Consider the following 19438-nt stretch of genomic DNA (forward strand, 5'->3'; position numbering starts at 1 on the left):
CCTGATGATTTTCTACTCAAAGCATCAGCAACAATATTTGCCCTACCTAAGTGGTATTGTATGGTACAATCATAATCCTTCAGCAGTTCCATCCATCTCCTTTGCCTCAACCTCAGATTTAGATCCCTCTGTTGAAAGATGTACTTAAAACTCTTGTGATCTGTGAAAATCTCATAAATTTCGACATACAAGTAGTGCCTCCAAATCTTCAAAGCAAAAATTACAGTCGTCATCTCTAAATCATGCGTAAGATAATTCTATTCATGTTTCTTCAACTGCCATGAAACATAGGCTATTATCATGCTGCATTAGAACACATCCTAACCCCACTTTTGAAGCATCACAATAGACTATATAACCACCAAAACCTGATGTTACTACTAGAATAGGCGTTGTAGTCAATCTTTGCTTCAACTTTAAGAAATTTTTCTCACAAGCTTCAAACCACTTAAACTTAACATTCTTTTGTGTCAACTTAGTCAAAGGAGCAGAAAACGAAGAAAAGTTCTTCATAAACCTCCGATAGTAGCTGACCAAACCTAAGAAACTTCTAATCTTTGTTGCTAAAGTAGGCCTAAGTCACTGCTTAATTGCTTCAATCTTTTAAGGATCAACCTCAATCTCATTCCTTGACACTACGTGCCCAAGAAATGCTACACTCTCCAACCAAAACTCGATATTTGAGAATTTATCATACAACTGATGGTCTCACCGAGTTTGAAGCATCATCCTCAAGTGTTGCTCATGCTCCTCTCTAGACCTCAAATGCACAAAAATATCATCAATAAAAACTATTACAAATCGATCAATAAACTGTTTGAACACCATATTCATCAAGTCTATAAAAGTTGTTGACGCATTTGTTAATCCAAAAGACACCACTAAGAACTCATAATGAACATATCGAGTTCTAAAGGTTGTCTTTGAAATGTCCTCCCTTATCCTCAACTGATGATACCCAGATCGAATATCGATCTTAAAAAGAATTAAGCTCCCTGCAACTGGTCAAACAAATCATCTATACGAGGACATAGGTATCTATTTTGATTTATCATTTATACACAATCTTAATAACCCATTTTTCTTCTTTACAAACAACATTAGGGCTCCCCAAGGGGACACACTCGACCGGATGAACTTCTTGTCCAACAAATCCTGCAATTGCTTATTTAGCTCCCTCAATTCTGCAAACGTCATTCTATATGGTGCCATTAATATTGGTTCGGTACCCGGAACCAAATCAACACAAAACTCAATCTCCCTATATAGAGGCAATCCAGATAAGTCGTCGGGAAAAACATCGATAAACTCCCTGAATATAGAGACTTGTTCTCACTAAGGAACTTACTTCTCTACATCCATTATATGTGTTACGTAGCATTGTACCCCTTTTCGCGTCATTTGCATCGAGATAGCCGATAACATAATTGATGAAGACGCAATTTTATCTCCCTGAAATACCAACCCAACTTCTTCATCTAGATCAAACACTACTTTCTTACCCCCAATAATTTACCGAAGCCCTATGCTTTATCAACCAATCAATTCCCAAAATCACATCAAAACCAATGATATCTAAGACATTTAAGTCTCTAATAAAGATCATATCTTCAATCTTTATTTCACTATCTGAATACATACTTCACTTATATTAATTCATCTAAAAGAGTAAAGACTGAAATGGAGGATCTTAACAAAGTTGGTTACATATCTAACCTCATGAAAAAATATGAGGACATAAATGAATGGGTTGTACCCATATCAAACAAAACTTTTGCTTCAAAAGAGCAAATAGAAAGAATACCTGAAGCAACTATGTTGGATGTTTGGGCATCCTGCTGAGTCAAGCCAAAGACTCTAGCATGCCATTGACCCTGCTGTATTTGGCCTCTGTCACTTGCACTCCGACCTCTCTAACCACGGCCACTAAAACCTCTATCATCATAAGCCACAGACTGGCTCATCGATGGTGCCTAAATAGGAGGCTAGACTGAAGCAGATAACCCCAAAGTTAATGACTATCTTATAAGGCACTCTCTGATCTTATGACCTATCTGGCCACAACTGAAACAAGCTCCAATCCTTTTGTAGCACTCTACGCTAGTATGACATCATCCGCAATGCTGACATAAAGAACTATCCCAGATGAAACAAATGAGCTACGAGCCACTAGCTGAAGGTCTCTATCTAAACCTCCTCTGAACCCAGACCTGCACTTGATCCCTATCGTTTAAAAGATTGACCTTTTTTTTCAGCCTCTTAGACTGGCCTACAGTCATGTCCTCTAATTCTTACGCCTCTATCAATCTGGTGCTATCGATAGCTGAGGAGTAGAATAGAAACACATGTGACACCATCATTATATACATTGAGGATTTGAGTCCTCTAATAAACCTCTTCACTCTCCATTTCTTGGTGGGTAGAAGATGTTTCGCATATCTGGACAGTTGAGTGAACTTCAAATCATACTTATCTACTGTCATGCTCCCCTGAGATAGTCTCTCAAACTCATAAAGTTGAGCATCCCTAACACTCTAAGGGAGAAAAACATATCTAAGAACATGGTGTTAAACTCCTTCCATGTCCACTGAGCATCTACTAGCCTTGCTCTCTTCCTAGACTCAAACCAAGAGATTGTCACATCTCATTCCAACCTAAATGATGTCAAACTCACAGCCCAGTGGTCTGTACATCTCAAAGCATCGCATCGTCGCCAAATATCATCTAGAAACCTCTGAGGATCCTCTTAATTGTCCATCCCAGTAAAGGTAGAAGATGTCAACTTCATGAAGTCATTCAACGACACATCGACTCCCTGAACAGTATGGGATGATGATGGTACATCTTTATCCCTTCTCTTTTCTCTCTCTATAGTAAACTCTATCCAAGTCCACATAACCTGGCTAAGCTGTTGAAACTCTGTAACAGGCTCAATGTCAGCTACCCCAACACCTGTTTCATCAACCATATTTTCCTCTTCTATTTCCTGAGGTTCCTCCTCAACATGTTAAGGTACGGGTGCATCGCGCCTCTTTTGTCTTGCAGTCCTCAACCGCACAATAGAGACGTCATCTTGATCATCATCTACTCTAATAGTACCAACAATTTATCTATTCCTCGGTATTTCCTAAAACAAAAAAAACACTCAAGTCATGCTAGAACAATAACATGATAATTATCACAAAATTATAGGAAAGCATGTCTATCACAATGGAAGAAGACATGTTTGGTGAGAATTCAGAATTTTAAAGACAACAAACAAGACGATACGAATCCTAATGCTCCACTTATTACGAATTTTAATTATATTAATGTTTCTTTAACCTAAAGCTCTGATACCAAGTTTATCACGACCTGATTCCCGGATCTATGACCGGCATATAGATAAGGTCCCCCTTCAAGGTTCCATACATATACGAACCCAAAATCACATACGAACTTTTCCTTTAAATAACTCAATCAGAATTCAACGCAACAGTAACAACCAAACTAACTTCATAATATAATTTGATTATCTCAATACAAGAGTTAATACAAATTCATAGTTGTGGAGCACTAACTAGACATAGAGGAAATGTATTAATTACAACCAAAAGAACAGGTTTTGAAGGTCCAACAAAAGTGACCTGCTAACAAACTACAAGCTTGAAAATGATAAATAATGAGAGGGTGAGTTCAACAACTCAGTGAGTACATAACGTTCAATATACATACACGAGTTAATACCACAATGAGGAATATATATACAATTATGGCTTTAGATTCTTATAGGAGTTTCTTAAATAAGTCATAATAAGAATATTATAAGGTAAAGCTCGTTAGAAAATCAAAATACAATGAGCATGAGGCTTCGTACTGTGAAATGATCATTCAACACAGGTTGGTGACTCCCCCGACCAACTAAGATTCAAATACGATGTGCACAAAGACTAATACTACCTTGTCAAGATGGGTATTTTGATTGACATATCATAGGTTCATATCATAATCAAACAGACAGATTCATATCTCAAGATTTAACTCATGACATCAATCAAATGAGAAGCTATCAATTTAGAAGTCAATTCAAAGTATATATTGGCTCATATCAAGAATTCAGATTCAACAATTGATCATACTTTACCATAACAAAAGGATAATAATCAACATATATATTATCAAGAAGCATGATCCAATTCATATTAACAACTCAAATATTTATATTATTTCTCATGTATATGAAAAATTATCAACTCAGCTGACTCAAAAGTAAACAGAACTCGAAAGCAAATACCAAAGGAAATCCTATTGATGTCTCGCAGGTAGAACATCAGGATTATCAGAATACAAAGGAGACATTCAAAAACGACTCGAAAAGAACATACAACCTATTTAATACACTTAACTAAGGGTCTATTCCATAACCCTATATGTTTTTTAACTAAACTAGTTATTTTTTCCAAAAATCCAAAAATTAAACGGTTTTTCTGAAATCTAATTCATAAGAAAACAAATAATAAGACTTTATAATAATTCACTAAATAACCCTTAATTATTCATCAAACCAATCTGAAAAAGCTAATCTTACAGCTAGGGACCAATCTGAAATTTTATCATATTTTTAGGGATCATTGTATTTTTTTAAAATTAGAAAACCAAACTAAAAATGTCGTAAATTCATGACTATACTGAAATATTTCCCATAATTCATCCACAATTCTGTCTAGAATCTCTAATCATGCTCCAAGGACCATTCTGGAATTTTATCAAATTTTTAGGGGTCCAATTGGAGGACCAAACTGAAAATGTCATAAATTCATAATTATACTGAAATTTTACCCATGACTCATCCTTGGTTTTGTCCAAAATCTCAAATTATGCTCCAGGGACCATTCTGAAATTTTATCAAAATTTTAGGTGTCAAATTAAAGGACCAAACTGAAAATGTCCTAAATCCATAACTATACTAGAATTTTGCCCATAATTCATCATCAATTCTGTCCAGAATTTTGAATTATGTTCCAGGGACCAATCTGTAATTTTTCCAAAGTTTAGGGACTAAACTGTAATTTTCACAAATTGAGGGACCAAACTACAATTTCATCATCTTCAACCTCAAACCCAGATTTCTCCATAGATCACCTACTGATATATCAAGATTTCTAACTCAAATTCATCATTTAAACAAACCATAACTCAAAATCATCATATTTACCTAAAATCTTCCAAAATCAACTAAATAACTCATTACGCATAACAATCAACCCATAAATTCAAATCAATTCATCAATTAAATCTAAAATAAAATCTTCAAAACCATAATGTTCAACAAAACAGAAAATTCAAGCTAAAGAAAGCACATTTATACACATAAAAGCATTAATGTTACCTTTTAAACTTATTTTTTCTAACTCTCTTCTCCTTCCTTTATCTTTCCCTCTTTTCTCTTCTTCTCACCTACCAGCTCTCACTCTCAAATTTCATATCCCTCTTTCTTTCTTTTTTTTTTTCTATTTATACTTATCAAGTTTTATTCAATTACCACAATACCCCTTATTAATTTATACATACTTCTAAGCCCTATTTCTAAGCCTTCAAGGGCTTTGTTGGCTTTTCCTATTCTCTTTTATATTCAAAACATTACAATACCTACCAATGCACCTCGACATAGCAAGAACACCAAAAACACGGTGTCCATTCCACTGTATCTCCTTGCCTCCAGATGCCTCAATCCTAGCATATTCATCACCTCTGTTTGGTAGGAAATAATAGAAATGAAAAAAATGAGTTTGTTATCTAAGAAAGTTTTTTGTTCTTATTCATGTAAAGGACATCTTACTTGATGACCGACCGATAATGCCATCGATTCTTTTCCACGACAAAGGACTGCCCTTGAATCACCACAGTTTGCTACTATGATGTGGGACGAACAGACCAACGATACCCAGCTGTAGATCCAACTGTTTCTGGTGCTACAGGTTCAAATCTGGCAATAGAAGCATTTTCATCACCTTTGATGATGCCTCTAACGCTCTTTCCTCCAATCTCGTCATCAACCTTATGATAGCAACTAGTGAAGGCTTTCTCCCATTGCACCTGCTGATTTCCCCAAATAATCCCAACATTCGAATTGTTTTTAATGTTTTCAACCTCTTCAGCCAAGGCCAAATGGATTTGATCACAATAATTAGCAACCTGCACGAGACGCCTACAAATCATGCTCACAAATCCAAAACCAAGCAATTATTCATCTTTACAGAAATTAAACCAACGGGGATGAGTTTAAACATGCACAAGTTAAAGTCATGGGTTCTCCAATTATTCGCAACACAAATCCATGTTGCAGACTGAAGTAAAACAATGTTTCCTGTAAGAAGTCATTTTGAATAGATAAAGAAATGAAAAGATCAGGTAGGAACAAGTGGTAATAACAATGAAATGCTAGGATTCTATATATGCATGATGCATCACCAAGCAATATACATCAATCTGGTTTTACATGCACAACTAGTAATTCTTTCAAAATCCTCCAAAATTATGCAGTCGGGTCGTATGCCTCAATAAATTCCACATAGATTTGGAATTACAGTATATCCTATATGAGGGCAGTCAAATAAATATCTAGCTTTATAGATGTACCTGTGCACCCCCATGGCCATCGTAAACACCAAAAAAATGACTGGTCAGGTGGGTCAAACTCTCACTGATGCCATCAACAACACGATCACCAATAAGCATCTTGATAGGAACTTTTGCAAATCGAGGAAAAGCTGCAACAGCATCTTCCATTTCCAATCTTCTTACACATAGATACAGAACCCCATAGAGGAACACGATCAAGCTCAAAAACACTCCGTGTAGGTCCTCCAATGAGATTCTTCTTACTAGAAAATTTAAGAAACACAGCCGATGCCTTAATGTCAGATCCATCATAGATTTCTGCATTTGGGCTTACTGCCGCAAGAAGCAGTTTAGCTGAAGGCACCTGCTCCTCATTTGTTGACTCCACAATAATAGTCCTAGCAATAATTTTGGTATTTTCCATTTCAACAGACTTTGGAAAGCTTATTTCAGATCCTGCATCCAATACTAAAAAACTCCTTAGTGATAATTCCATTACGGTCCTCCACATCTGAGAACACTTCATCTTCCTAACTTTCCTAGATCACAGCATCACTAGCTATGAAACCATTTCCTTTCTCAAGCAGCATATTCAACACAAATGTTTTTCCAATGCCACCATCATCCATTGTTGACAAGGTGGTCAAGTTCAGCTCAGTCATAGCATGACTGCAGCTTCCACCAACCCCAGAAAGAGAATCCTCAGACACTACCTTTACAGGATCAGACAGCATGCTTGCAGTCTCTGTTACAATCTTTAGCCGTGTAATTTCTACATGGGATGCAATCCCTGAGTTATCACACATCGAATTGCCTAAACTAAGTGCCATTGCAAGTGCTGGAGACATCTCTTCCATCAATTCCCCTGTCTATATGTTCAATCAAAAGTTACAACTCCAATTCTAAGTCTCTCACAAAATCTATTGGTTTTCGTCCTCTTCATCTCCTTCCACATTTGAACATGCGATAAAGCTTGGAACTTCTAACAACACTTCTTCCATCCAATGAAGTCTCAATGACCCATCAATCTTTTTTTTCCCACAAAAATGATATTCAGAAATCAAATCAAGCAGAATGAAATTGGTTCAACCAGATCAGGTGAGAAATAATGGATCTAACTTTGTAATTGTTAGTTATCTTAGAACTCCAGAGCATATCAAATTCTTCACCTTTTTACCAAGATAACAAAATCCTATCTCCACCAACAACCCTTAACATCAAAATTAATGCTTCAGAAAAAGAAAAAGAAAAAAAAAACCCAAGAAATAGAAAGCAATAATATTGGTGATGGAAAAGTAAAACCAGCCCTGCTAATAATCACAAGAAAAAACTAAAAAAGGTGAGACCTTTTCCACATAAAACTTGGGTTTTCCTGGATCCAAGGTAAACCCACCTCAGCTTATTTATTTTTTTTAACCTATTTTTTATGTTATTTTTTTTAGTATTTTTATGTAGTATATGTTTTTGTATTTCTTAGCTTTTTTTTTCAACTAAAATAAGCAAAAACAATCGATCTCCTTTAAACACAACAACAGAAAACACGTATGATATTCAGCCCCTCTCTCTAAACAGTGAAAACACAAAATCACATGTTGTCAAAGAAAGAATTGAAGGGGTGCTGTGCTTACCAGTTGAAACTGATGAGGAGCCTGGGAGAAGCCTGAAACTACTCGAGAGAAAATTTGTGCCATAGTGCCTCTTCTTCTTTTTTTGCTTAAGTAAATCATTCTTTAGTCTCTACATTTTCAATTTGATAACATCTTAGTTCTTCATCTTTGAAAACCTTCTATTTCATTGATTTTTTTAACTATTATTGACCGTTATCTTCTTAAATCATCAGATGTTGGTTCTTTTCTAAAAATCCCAAATTTAGCCCTTCTCGAGAAGAACTATGAGAGTACTCAGCATACTTATTAAATCCAGCCGCTTAATGGGGGATTCCATTGATCTATTAGTTAGACCAGTTTAAGGTGGCAAAATCTAGTTTACCTGTGATTCGGCGTCAACAAAACCTGATTGATTTTTTTTTTTAAATGTTTTTTTTTTGTAATTAGCATTAATTTGATCTTGAAATCTCATAATTTTGTGGACATAATTTTTGGGAGGCAACAAGCATTATTTTCAATAGAGTAACGTGAAAGATTGATGTATAAATTTAATTATAACTCATTATCCTCATGAACTGCTATCTAGAGTCTAGACCTCTGTTTGGAGCAATAATACACGCAAATATTCCTTCCCTTTGGCCAAAAATAAGAGTAATATGACGAAAGGCACAAAAGCATAGTTATAGGAAACTCTTATTGACAAGAACTTGTAAATTATCAATTATCATTAATTTTATTCAGAGTATTAAATATAATAGAATAGAATGGGTCAACGCATACATGTAATGCAACAAAATAATGCAGCATTAAAACCTAAGAAAAAGCAATTCTTAAGGCTTTATATATATATATATATATATATATATATATATATATATATATGTCGATCCGTATATAACAGAATAAATTAAAATTTTTGTGAAGACAAAAAATAACTTGTATTAAGTTGTATTTCCACCATGCCCTTCATTTAAAAAAAAATGAGTGGTATACATGTAATAAAAATTAATAATTTAGAACAAGTATAACTTATATTCACATGGATTATTTTTTAATTTTTTTCATATGAAATATTAAAATTTTAATTTAAAAAAAAAATTCCGGGTTGATTCAGGTTAACCCAAGTTGATCGGGGTTGACCCGTGTAACCTAGGACCCGGCTCCTTAGCCGGGTCAACCCCAGATCGGGTCTGATAACTATGCAAAAAATAACTTGTATTCAGTTGTATTTTCACAATGTCCTTCACTTAAAAAAAAAATGAGTGCGTGTAATAAAAATTAATAATTTATAACCTGTATAGCATATATTCACATGGATTGTTTCTTAATTTTTTTTATATAAAATATTAAAACTTCAATTTAAAAAAAAATGGGTTGATCTCATACTCTTATCCATTTTCATGTTTATATTCATTCTTATAATTTTGTTGTCAAAACCATCACTCAACAGCAATTCCAAACGAAGATTAAAAATTGTTTAATTCCGATCAATTTGGCTTAATCAACCCAAAACACCATCTAGTGTTTTAATCATAACTAAAGCTGTAAAACTCAGTTTTGGGCGTGATTTATTTCTGTGAAAGGCACATATAGAAATACAACTTTTATGAAGAAACCAACTCCAAATTATTTTGTTTTAAGGCTCAAATTCAATAATTACAATAGCCCCTTCTTTATAGCTAAAATCTTGAAAACGAGATTTTCATTCCTTAGAAATCCTTTTCAACTTCCAGCATATTTTCATGCAAAAACAACATCATCCAAGGCCATTTGGCATCATTAAATCACAAATTCAAACCAATTCTAAAGCAAAACATTTAAACAATTTCTCTACCTCTACAATATAGCAAGATTAGACCAAAATAAGGAAACTCATTCTTTTTGGGATTTCTCCTATTATTATTATTAATACAACAAAATGATAAACCATTCATTTTCTTTCTCTTTCTCCTCGTACGATTAAACATATACAACAAACCTTAACAATTAATATTCTTAGATCATTATCACAACAACAATTTCACCCTACTAGTTGGAATCCATGACAATCTTCATGCCAAAAATACTTATGGCTAGCTTTAAATATGTTTTATTTTCCAAATTTCTTTCATTTCAATTTCTTCATGGTTCCACCCCATTTATATCCACACAACCAACAAGTTAGCTTTCTATTCAATCAACATGTTCATATAGCAATGTTTCTTACTGTTCTTACACAATAATCATTCTTCCCCTCATATAAACAATACATAATTTATCTATATTAATACTAATAACAAAAACATATTTTACCATTACATCTTCCACAAAACCTACACTCACACAATTCTAATTTCATCAAAACATTTATTTAATCAAGTTTACTAAATTTTGTCAAAACTAGCAATAAATTCAAAAGGTAATAAGTCATCAACCTCTGATTATTGTTTTAAACCCAACGGTCAAACTACATATCATAGAGTTTTTCAAAATATATCTCAAAATCATAATGCTCCAACGGTTGGATCTCTCTAGATCGGAATGAAACCGAGCTAACCTGAAAATGGACGAGCTACTGTTCAACATGACCGAAACCTTGCCGGAGAATGATTTTCCGATCTCCACCATCCAAATTGAAGAAAACATCTAGGCACACCTCATATCCAAGAATGAGCATGATCCAACGGTGGATGGGAGATAAATCAGCCGGTGACCAAAACTGCTTTGCAGAATTATTTCCTTTTGTTTTCCAGAAAAGTTCAGATGATGATTTCTGGCAAACGGATTGTGTTCCTTCAAATCCCTCCTATCAGTTAGTAGAGGAGTGTGAGAAGAACAATATTAAAACCTCAGCATGATCCAACGATGGATTCCAGAGATATGGTCACCGGAGTATTATTGATTCCTCCAAATTCTGCACCTCTCTCTCTAGCCGAATTCTCTATTGTCTCTCCCTTTTCTTTTTTTGAATTGGTGGCCTTTTGCTTTTTTAAAGGCACATTTTCTCCTAATTACAATTATGTCTCTCATTTATGTCTTTATGTATTTTATTTTATTTTATTTTTCATGTAAACTATCTGGTTTATTTCTGCTTAAATCGCTAACCTTTACTGAACTCCGATTGGGATGTGATCTTTAACCAAGGTAAGAAAACATATTAATAGACTTCATGCAAAATTGCATCCCGATCCAACGATTGGATTGAGAGCTTTGTTTTCTAATGTAAAATCGATCAGTTCATGACTTTTCATAAACAATCTAGATTTTTCTTGTTCAATCTGCACATAAAATCATATCAATTATTCTTCTAAACCCTTAAGGTCATTTTATTATTTTGGAATATATTCATTTTAGAATTTCCACCTTTATTTATTTATCGGGCTTATTACCGTTTTAAAATAACGTCACTGATTTTAATCGGTGTTTGCACCTTCAGTCCTACCATTTTCATTGCACTATCCTTTATTATAATATATTCTTTATTACCTCATTTATTTCCTAGAAATATTTTGTCATTTTTCTCATTATTTTATCCATCAAAACACGTTATCAGTTTCTATGTCCTTATGAATTTTAAATCAAAATTCATTTTATGGAGGTCATCTCTTTCATTTTATATTATTATTTATCTATTATTTTTAATCTTGGTTTCCATCACTCATTGAAATATTATCACTTTTAATTTTACATTTACATGAGGTATATTTCTGTATATTTAAATTATAAATTTTGAGAGTTATATAATGCTTTGTCAGTTAAAGCTTGAGATATGGATAACCTATGTGTATTGAATTTTTTTACGGTCCATTCTCGTCGTGTAGTTGTTCGTTGGAAGAGATTTTCACTTCTTACTCCATTAGTTTTATAGAATCGGTATGTAATATTTCGTTCTTCTATTTTTCTGTAATAAAAATCGTTACCTAGATATAAAGTTGACAATTTAAACTCTCAATTTAGCTTCCAAATAGCATTTTTTCATTTCAATTTTTCTTTGTTGGACGGGTTCAGTGTAACTTTTTTTTCAAGTGTAATTGTATTAAAAAAAAGCGTATATGAGGGGTATATTTCAAGAAGTACATTGTCTTGTTATCTAGATCTAGCTTACCTAAAAAAACAGGACATAAAAAAAACAAAAACTTAAGAAAACTTAAATAGATCCAAAACCCCTAGTTATAAAACTCGGTCCGGCCCGGCGGGTCGACCCGATGGCTGGACCAATCTGGGTTTAATAAAAGACAGGTCAGGGCAACAGCCCGACAAAACCCGGTCGACCCGGCGGGTCAACCCATGACCCGGGCGAACTCGGACGAGACCCGATGTTTTTTTTTTTTTTAATGTGGGATTTGAAATCCATTAGTATATATAATATATGTTTTTAAGAAAAAAGCTATGTTTTTTCAAGGTGGGATAAAAAACCTTTTGGTTTAAATACTTTAACTTAAATGTGGTATTTGAAATTCATTAGTATATATAATCTATGTTTTTAAAAAAAAAGCTATGTTTTTTCAATGTGAGATAAAAAAAACCTTTTGGTTTAAATACTTTAACTTAAAGAGATAACATGGTATCTTTTCAATGTGAGATTTGAAACCCTTTCGTATATATATTCTATGTTCCCATGAAAAAAGTTATATTTTTTTCAATGTGGGATAAAAAACTTTTTGATTTAAATACTTTAATTTAAAGGGAGAACATAGTATCTTTTCAATGTGAGATTTGAAGCCCTTTCGTATATATTCTATGTTCCCATGAAAAAAGTTATGTTTTTTCAATGTGGGATTTGAAAACCCATTAGTATATATATTTTATGTTCCCAAGGAAAAGTTATTTTTTTAATATGGGATAAAAAAAATTAGTTTAAATATTTCAACTTAAAAGCTTAACATAGATCTTTTTAACGTGGGATAAAAAACTTTTTAAAATATTCTTTTAAACTTCATTATTTTACAATATATATAGCTTATATTTACATGAATTTTTTCTTAATTTTTTTATATGAAATATTAAAGTTTTAAATATATTTTTTTAATTTTTCCGGATTGACCCATGAAACCGGGACCCGGCCCCTTGACCGGGTCAATCCCCGAGCCGGATTTAATAACTATACCAAAACCAAGACTGCATGCAGCTGGTTGACTGGTTTCTAGAAATCTTAGAATCGGTCTGCCAGTTATACAAACAAAAACTTCGAAGGAAAAACCTAAAAACTAATTCACTTGTTTGTAAAAAACTCAGAACCGATGGATTGATTGTACAAAAACAATAAACATATTAAGAGGAGCTCGAAAAACAACAAAGCAAAGGTAACTCGAAAACACCATATGGACATAAGAGGAACCAGAATCGATGTATTATGGTTGGGTTCAACGTAACCATGTTTCTTAATTAGCATTTTCCATAATGTGAAAGAATACATCGATAGTTTTACAAGTTTAAACCATCTCCACCCGACCCGATGATTTATTATGGTCATCAAACTTACCCACCCTACCTGACACGGTGGGTGAATTAAAAATTTGAAAGACTAATAGAACAATCAAAGCAATTGGTTTTAATAAATTCAATTAATTTTAAAAGTTAAAATTGTATTTTTAAAAAAGAAAGTAGTCATAAGATTTTTAAAGAATAAAAAAACCTACCAAACTAGTCGTTGTAAGATTTTTAATGGTAATGCAATAGAGGTGATTGTATTCTAGAAAAACAGTTTTTTTATTTTATTTTAATTGCAATAGCTATGAATTTCTCCATTATTTAGAGTGTGTTTGGCAGTGTGGTAGCAGTTGTTTTTCAAATAACTTTTCGTGCTGAAATACATGTCAATGATATTTTTTTATTTTTTAAAAACCATTTTTAACATCAGCACATCAAAACGATCCAAAAAGTACAAACCGCACTCAATTTTAACAAAAAAAAAATTCAAAATTTAGCAAAACACAGGTTGAAACGCACAGCTAAAGAGTCTCTTAAATTGACAAACATTAGACTTCACTTATTATTATAATCTGCAAATCCTTTATACAGATACGATAAATACATCATATGTTATAATTAATTGAGAGCCCTTTTGATTACGTGGGGGAGGGGTTTTTTTTTTTTAAAAAAATAATTAATTTAAAAGACAAGTAAAATATCAAGAAACTATAGTACTATACACTTGCCTGCTCTTTGACAGACAATGCTCGGTCCCATGTTCTGTAAATTTATAGATCTTCAAACACTCCCAAAATGGCTTCGGCAATTTTAATGAAATTACAGTAACTAACTACACAACTCTCAAATTATCAGAGGTTTTAGAACAAGTGAATCTATAGAGTTTCATCACACAAGTCAATAGGGAATTCATACAAGATTAGTTCAGAAAAACAACTGGTAAAACTGTATTCTGTTGTCCTCATCTCAACCATAACTAGAATTGAATGGCTATAATCTGAAACTGTTCCTAGAACTAAAGAAACCACACTCAGCCCGGATGCCAGGATCGTAAAACCCTGGCACTTTCTGCCAGCTTAGAACCCCAAAACTAAAACAATTCCCATGATAGAAAATGACAGTAATTTATCGATTCCGAAACTTCCTCTTTGGTTGCGGAAACTCGAGAGGGACAGAAAGCGTTACCAAATACTTGTTCTTCTCACGTTCCATCTTGCAACCCAGATTGCGATAATGAGATTTCACAGTAGCAGGATTCATTCTTAGATCATTGCTTACATCTGCCGGAAAAGTCCGGAAATCATCAGCATATAAAGTGAGAACCAAAACATAACTAATGAGAAGATCAATCTTGTCAACTGACAGCCTTCTTGTTTCAGGTTTAAACATCTCAAAAAATTTCTGCCGTATGATGCTCGGAAATTGATGGTTCCTAGCAGAGGCTGCACCATCCATAGAATGCTGATCTTTAAACTTTAAAAGATGAGTGATGTATGAGAAAATACATGAAAGTCTCTTCTTCTCCACCTCATCCTAAAACAGGCACAATATAAGTATCAGTGCCATTGCTGTTCCCAGCCAAGAAATATGAACACAAAAGAACACCTCATGACTGATAACATGAATACTATTTATCTATGAAAATTTAGAAATTTTCAACTACATTTCACCAACCTTGTGTGTAAGCAAGACATCTTGAACAATAAAATGCTGGAAAGGTATGGTTCTTAAGACCAAAGCCAATTGAGGATGTAAAATCAAGAATGTGAAATTATCCAGCTATTTAACTACAATGACAAATCATCAGCTCTCTAGCACACTACTTCCAAAAGGAATATTCCACTACAATCCTATCAAGAGTGTAAAATTTTCCAGCTAATTAGCTATAATGCAATCATCGCTATCTACCATGCTTCTCCCAAAAGGAATATTCCACTACAACCCTAAACACATACAAAATAAAATTTGTGAAATTTGCTAAAATTTCATCTTTTCTTGTTTAACATACATCTAGGAAATGGTATGTTTAAAATGCATCACGAAGAATGTAACCCCCACAATTTGTTCTTGGTGAAATTATGATTGCCTCATACACCATTTCATTAAAGGGAAATTTCAAAAACCAAAAGTTACAATAAATTAGTCAAAAGTGAATTCCCATTAACATGTTAGCAAAAATATTCCATGCACCCTTCAATTACTTTACCTGAATCTCCCGCAATTTCTGGATCCTGTTGCAAACAAAAGTTGGGTAAGCATTGCTTGCTACTTCTCCTCCTACTTGCAAAATCTTATAAATATCTTCAAGGAAATCCCACTCTCCAGTGAGAATAATCCCGTCCAAAGGATAAGCCTCCTGGGGGGTAATGGCAGAAGAATTATAAGGTGGAATATTTCGAGCACTGTGGCCACTGGTACTTTCAAGAGCATCCTTGTTTATTGGGGCATTTTCAATTTTCCTGCCCAGATCCTTCTGAGAAAGAGGATCATCTCCCTTCCTCAGAGCCTGCATTTTTTTATCCTGCAGGGCAACAAAGAATTCAGTGCTGTCCGCAAATGCTTCCAACAGAACCACACACTTTCCAACTAACAAGATGTTCATTCAATTTGAACCAAAGCACGGGTGAAGAAAATCATTTGTTCTACCAAGGAATCTCATTTTGCAGAAACACTCAAGAAATGAATTTAAGGATCTAATTTGGATGTTGTAGCTCCAACTATTCCTTCTCATGAAAAGAATTTGAATCCAAGAAAACTAAGGATCTAACATGAACCTTTTCAGGATAACATAACACTCAAATTGCTAAAAGATGACAAACATTTAGCATGCATTTAGATAAATAATCACAAATCCCATCTATCTTTTTCAAAAGAAAGAAAATGCTTCAAATATTCCAGATGTACAAGTTATATACATATTATAATCAATTGTTTTATGCCGATATGTAACTTAAATGTGCAGAAGTTGTAAATCTTTTAAGCCCTTTTAGGAAAAATCTAAATGAGCAATTTGTTCAAGGATTTTTTTTCACAACCACCGTTTCCTTGCTAGAGCAAAAAAATTGCCGATACAGCATGAGATGCAAGACTCCCACCTTGCCAATCAAATAGCAAAAAAAGCAAGATTTATTGTCTCCTTAGTTACAGATGGTCCAAGACAAATTCTATTTTGTTACACAATCATGATCAATAATGCATGCATTATAATAACAATGAAGAACTAAACACATTCATCACTCACAAGTTGATAAAACAACTGCGAAGACCTTTGAGATACCCAAGGGAAACTCCAATTGAATAGAAATAAGAGGCATTCTTCAACAACTTAAAAAAAGAGTATACCTGGATTATAGATTTCTTTGGTCCATATTGAACATTAAGCTGCCTTATCCTGGCCGCTCTCTGTTCTGCAGTAATCTCACCATTTTCAAAATTTGCATGTTCCTTGTCAGCAGCAAGCGACCCTCGAAGTTTTGGTTCCAATCTAAGTATCTACCATCATTTTTAAAGTCATGTTAGGAGTTTACTATGATGGAAAATTATAGGTGAGCAAGAAAAAATATTAGAGGTTGTTGACTGCTACAGGAAGGTACATATCTAATCTGAAAATGAACTTGATTCCTCAATAATTCACATTTTACAAAAAATATATACCAGTGGCTTGAATTTTACAATAGGCTTCACAATTTTACATGCTTCATTTTCTTAAATTTAACAAGCTGAACTTTGCAGTTCCTGAACTACGAGTTTGAAGAGTGTAGTTGTTATACACAGTCAAGTAAAAAACTTGGAAACAATGTTGCATCCATTCTAATTTACTCGGTGTCTCTTTCAAGCCATGACCATGGACTAAAGTCAATTTGAAAGCTCAAAGTCCGTTGTCAGCAAGAAGCCTGTAGCAACATCAAATTAGTCTACATGAAGAAACTACTGGTCTCGACTTATTGGTATAGTGCCATGGTTCCCTTATGGTACTTAATCTATACAGAAAAAGAACTAATAGACTCCCCCAGAATGATTCTAATAAAGCAATTATACTTGGGTATTTTATGTTTCAGACTTGGACCAGAAATTCAAAAACCTTCATTGTTTCATTTCTTTTGTTTGCGTAGTTCTATAGCTATCAGCAATGAGAAATATGATGAATCATCGGCAACAAATATTCTCCCACAGGGATCTTAAACTTCAGAAAGTAGCTGTACATCCTCCTAAATCGCTTAATTTCCAGATTAAACCATGTTTGTAAGCTCTTCAATATAAATACAACACAACTCAAGATACAATCTTCAAATTTAATATTTCTCTTTAACCTTTGCTTTATAACAATCATAGAATTTCCAACAATACTAACAAAAGAAAACAAAGAATTTACAAAAAATTCCAAGAGATAAGCATAAATAAAACAAACAAGTGTCATAATATCCAAGATTTTACTCGGTTAAATAGATTTCAAACACCTCATAACTTCCAGTCAAACAAGAAAGGGAGGGAAAGTAATATAGTTACAAAAAAAACTCTTAACTATAATAGTCAAACACTCAAAATATCCATTACTTTCCTCTCTTTATCTCCTGATTCTGTAAACAACCATACAGACAACAAAACAATCAAATTATTATCTGAAATAATACCTTATTTCCAGCAATAGGCATAATCTTCAAAGTCTGAGTCGCCTTATCAAGAACCCCAAGCGCATAAGTGCACAACTGGGCTGCCATAGCCTCACCTTTATAGCTATTGCCCACGAACTCAACATTCGATCCATTCGGGCTCACTACCAGCTCTAGCCTCTCAGAAGTTCTCCCTTTCTCATTCTTTTCACCGGAGCTTTTCTCAACCTTGGCCCTCTGCGCATTCCGATAAAGCTTGACACTTGGTGGTGCAGCTAGTGGGAGGATTGGTTCTTGTGCATCGTTGATGTCATTTGTTTTGTGGGGATTATATCCAGACGGGAAATAGCCCACTACAGGTGGGGTTTTGTCAACCTGGTTGTTGACAAGTTCGAGTTTGACATCAAGACGAGGCTGCTCATTGATGGTTGGTTCATTTTGGAGTTGGGCTGCGGCGGCACCGTCATCCCTTTCCTTCTCTCTCTTCCTCTTCTTTTTTGATTTCTTGGTAGCTGTTTGTGGTGTCTCCGAGACTAGTAAATGCGATGAATCCAACTCCAACCCCATGAGAAACCCCAACTAACAAAACAAGAAAAAGATTTTCACTGTTTCTGCATTCAAAACAATAGAACTAATAAAAACCCTAGGTCCTAAGCATTTTCTTTACCTGATTTTTTTTGGTTTTCTCAAGTAATAAAAGGAGCTATAGCTTCACTCGTCTTCTAGCTCTCTTGGCCTCTTGTTTGTCTTCCTTCACTGGAACAAGAACACTGTAGAGACAGAGATATAGTTTGCGGTGGAATGCATAAACCCTAAATATTTGAAGGTGATGATGATTTGTAGATTAAATAAAGTTCTTTCTTTTTTGTCAAACCTGTCCCCAACCTATAGAAACAATCTCGATTAGGTCCCCATTCTAATTTTCATCATGATTTGATCCTCTAAGTATCAGTAGATTTTCAATTTATTGATCCTTTCAATAATTTAAGTTTAAAAAACATTAAATGTAGTGTGAAACTCATTCGATTTCTTCTTACATAAAAAATTTTCGGAATTGAATATAAGTTATTGTTTATTTTTGTGTCATAAAATATTATTAAAAAAATTTAATTTTTTTTAGTTTTTTTTTTTAAATTAATATTTTTTTTATTTTTAGATCATTTTAATTTACTAATATTAAAAATAATTTTTAAAAAATAAAAAAATATTATT

The 19438-nt window shown here is 33.7% G+C and overlaps 2 protein-coding genes across 2 annotated transcripts; both read right to left on the minus strand.

Annotated features, from left to right (window-relative positions):
• Positions 1–3478: 3478 nt before the first annotated feature.
• On the minus strand, positions 3479–8593 carry LOC18094840 (protein phosphatase 2C 7-like). Its single transcript, XM_052450136.1, is given in 6 exon segments — positions 3479–5730; positions 5819–5925; positions 5928–6174; positions 6619–6781; positions 6783–7810; positions 8229–8593. Coding segments are annotated over 5 exon segments (867 nt in total). The 5' UTR covers positions 7127–7810; positions 8229–8593; the 3' UTR covers positions 3479–5724.
• A 5881-nt stretch (positions 8594–14474) lies between these two features.
• On the minus strand, positions 14475–19059 carry LOC18094841 (DNA-directed RNA polymerase I subunit rpa49). Its single transcript, XM_006369212.3, has 5 exons — positions 18894–19059; positions 18248–18805; positions 16959–17108; positions 15823–16137; positions 14475–15149 (listed from the first exon to the last, which is right to left on the minus strand). The coding sequence occupies exons 2-5, from the start codon at positions 18791–18793 to the stop codon at positions 14742–14744; spliced, it is 1419 nt and encodes a 472-aa protein (XP_006369274.1). The 5' UTR covers positions 18794–18805; positions 18894–19059; the 3' UTR covers positions 14475–14741.
• Between the last annotated feature and the right edge of the window lie 379 nt (positions 19060–19438).

This window comes from Populus trichocarpa, chromosome 1 (genome assembly GCF_000002775.5).
Source record: "Populus trichocarpa isolate Nisqually-1 chromosome 1, P.trichocarpa_v4.1, whole genome shotgun sequence".
Lineage (NCBI taxonomy): Eukaryota > Viridiplantae > Streptophyta > Magnoliopsida > Malpighiales > Salicaceae > Populus > Populus trichocarpa.

Bases quoted from the DNA above. Each gene is read 5' to 3' on its own strand.
- LOC18094841 (XM_006369212.3), bottom strand. From the start codon at position 18,793: ATGGGGTTGGAGTTGGATTCATCGCATTTACTAGTCTCGGAGACACCA. The intron at 17,109-18,247 runs GTATTATTTCAG...AAATGATGGTAG, and splicing joins TGCCTATTGCTGGAAATAAG to ATACTTAGATTGGAACCAAA. The intron at 15,150-15,822 runs GTAAAGTAATTG...TGCCTGTTTTAG, and splicing joins AGAAATTGCGGGAGATTCAG to GATGAGGTGGAGAAGAAGAG.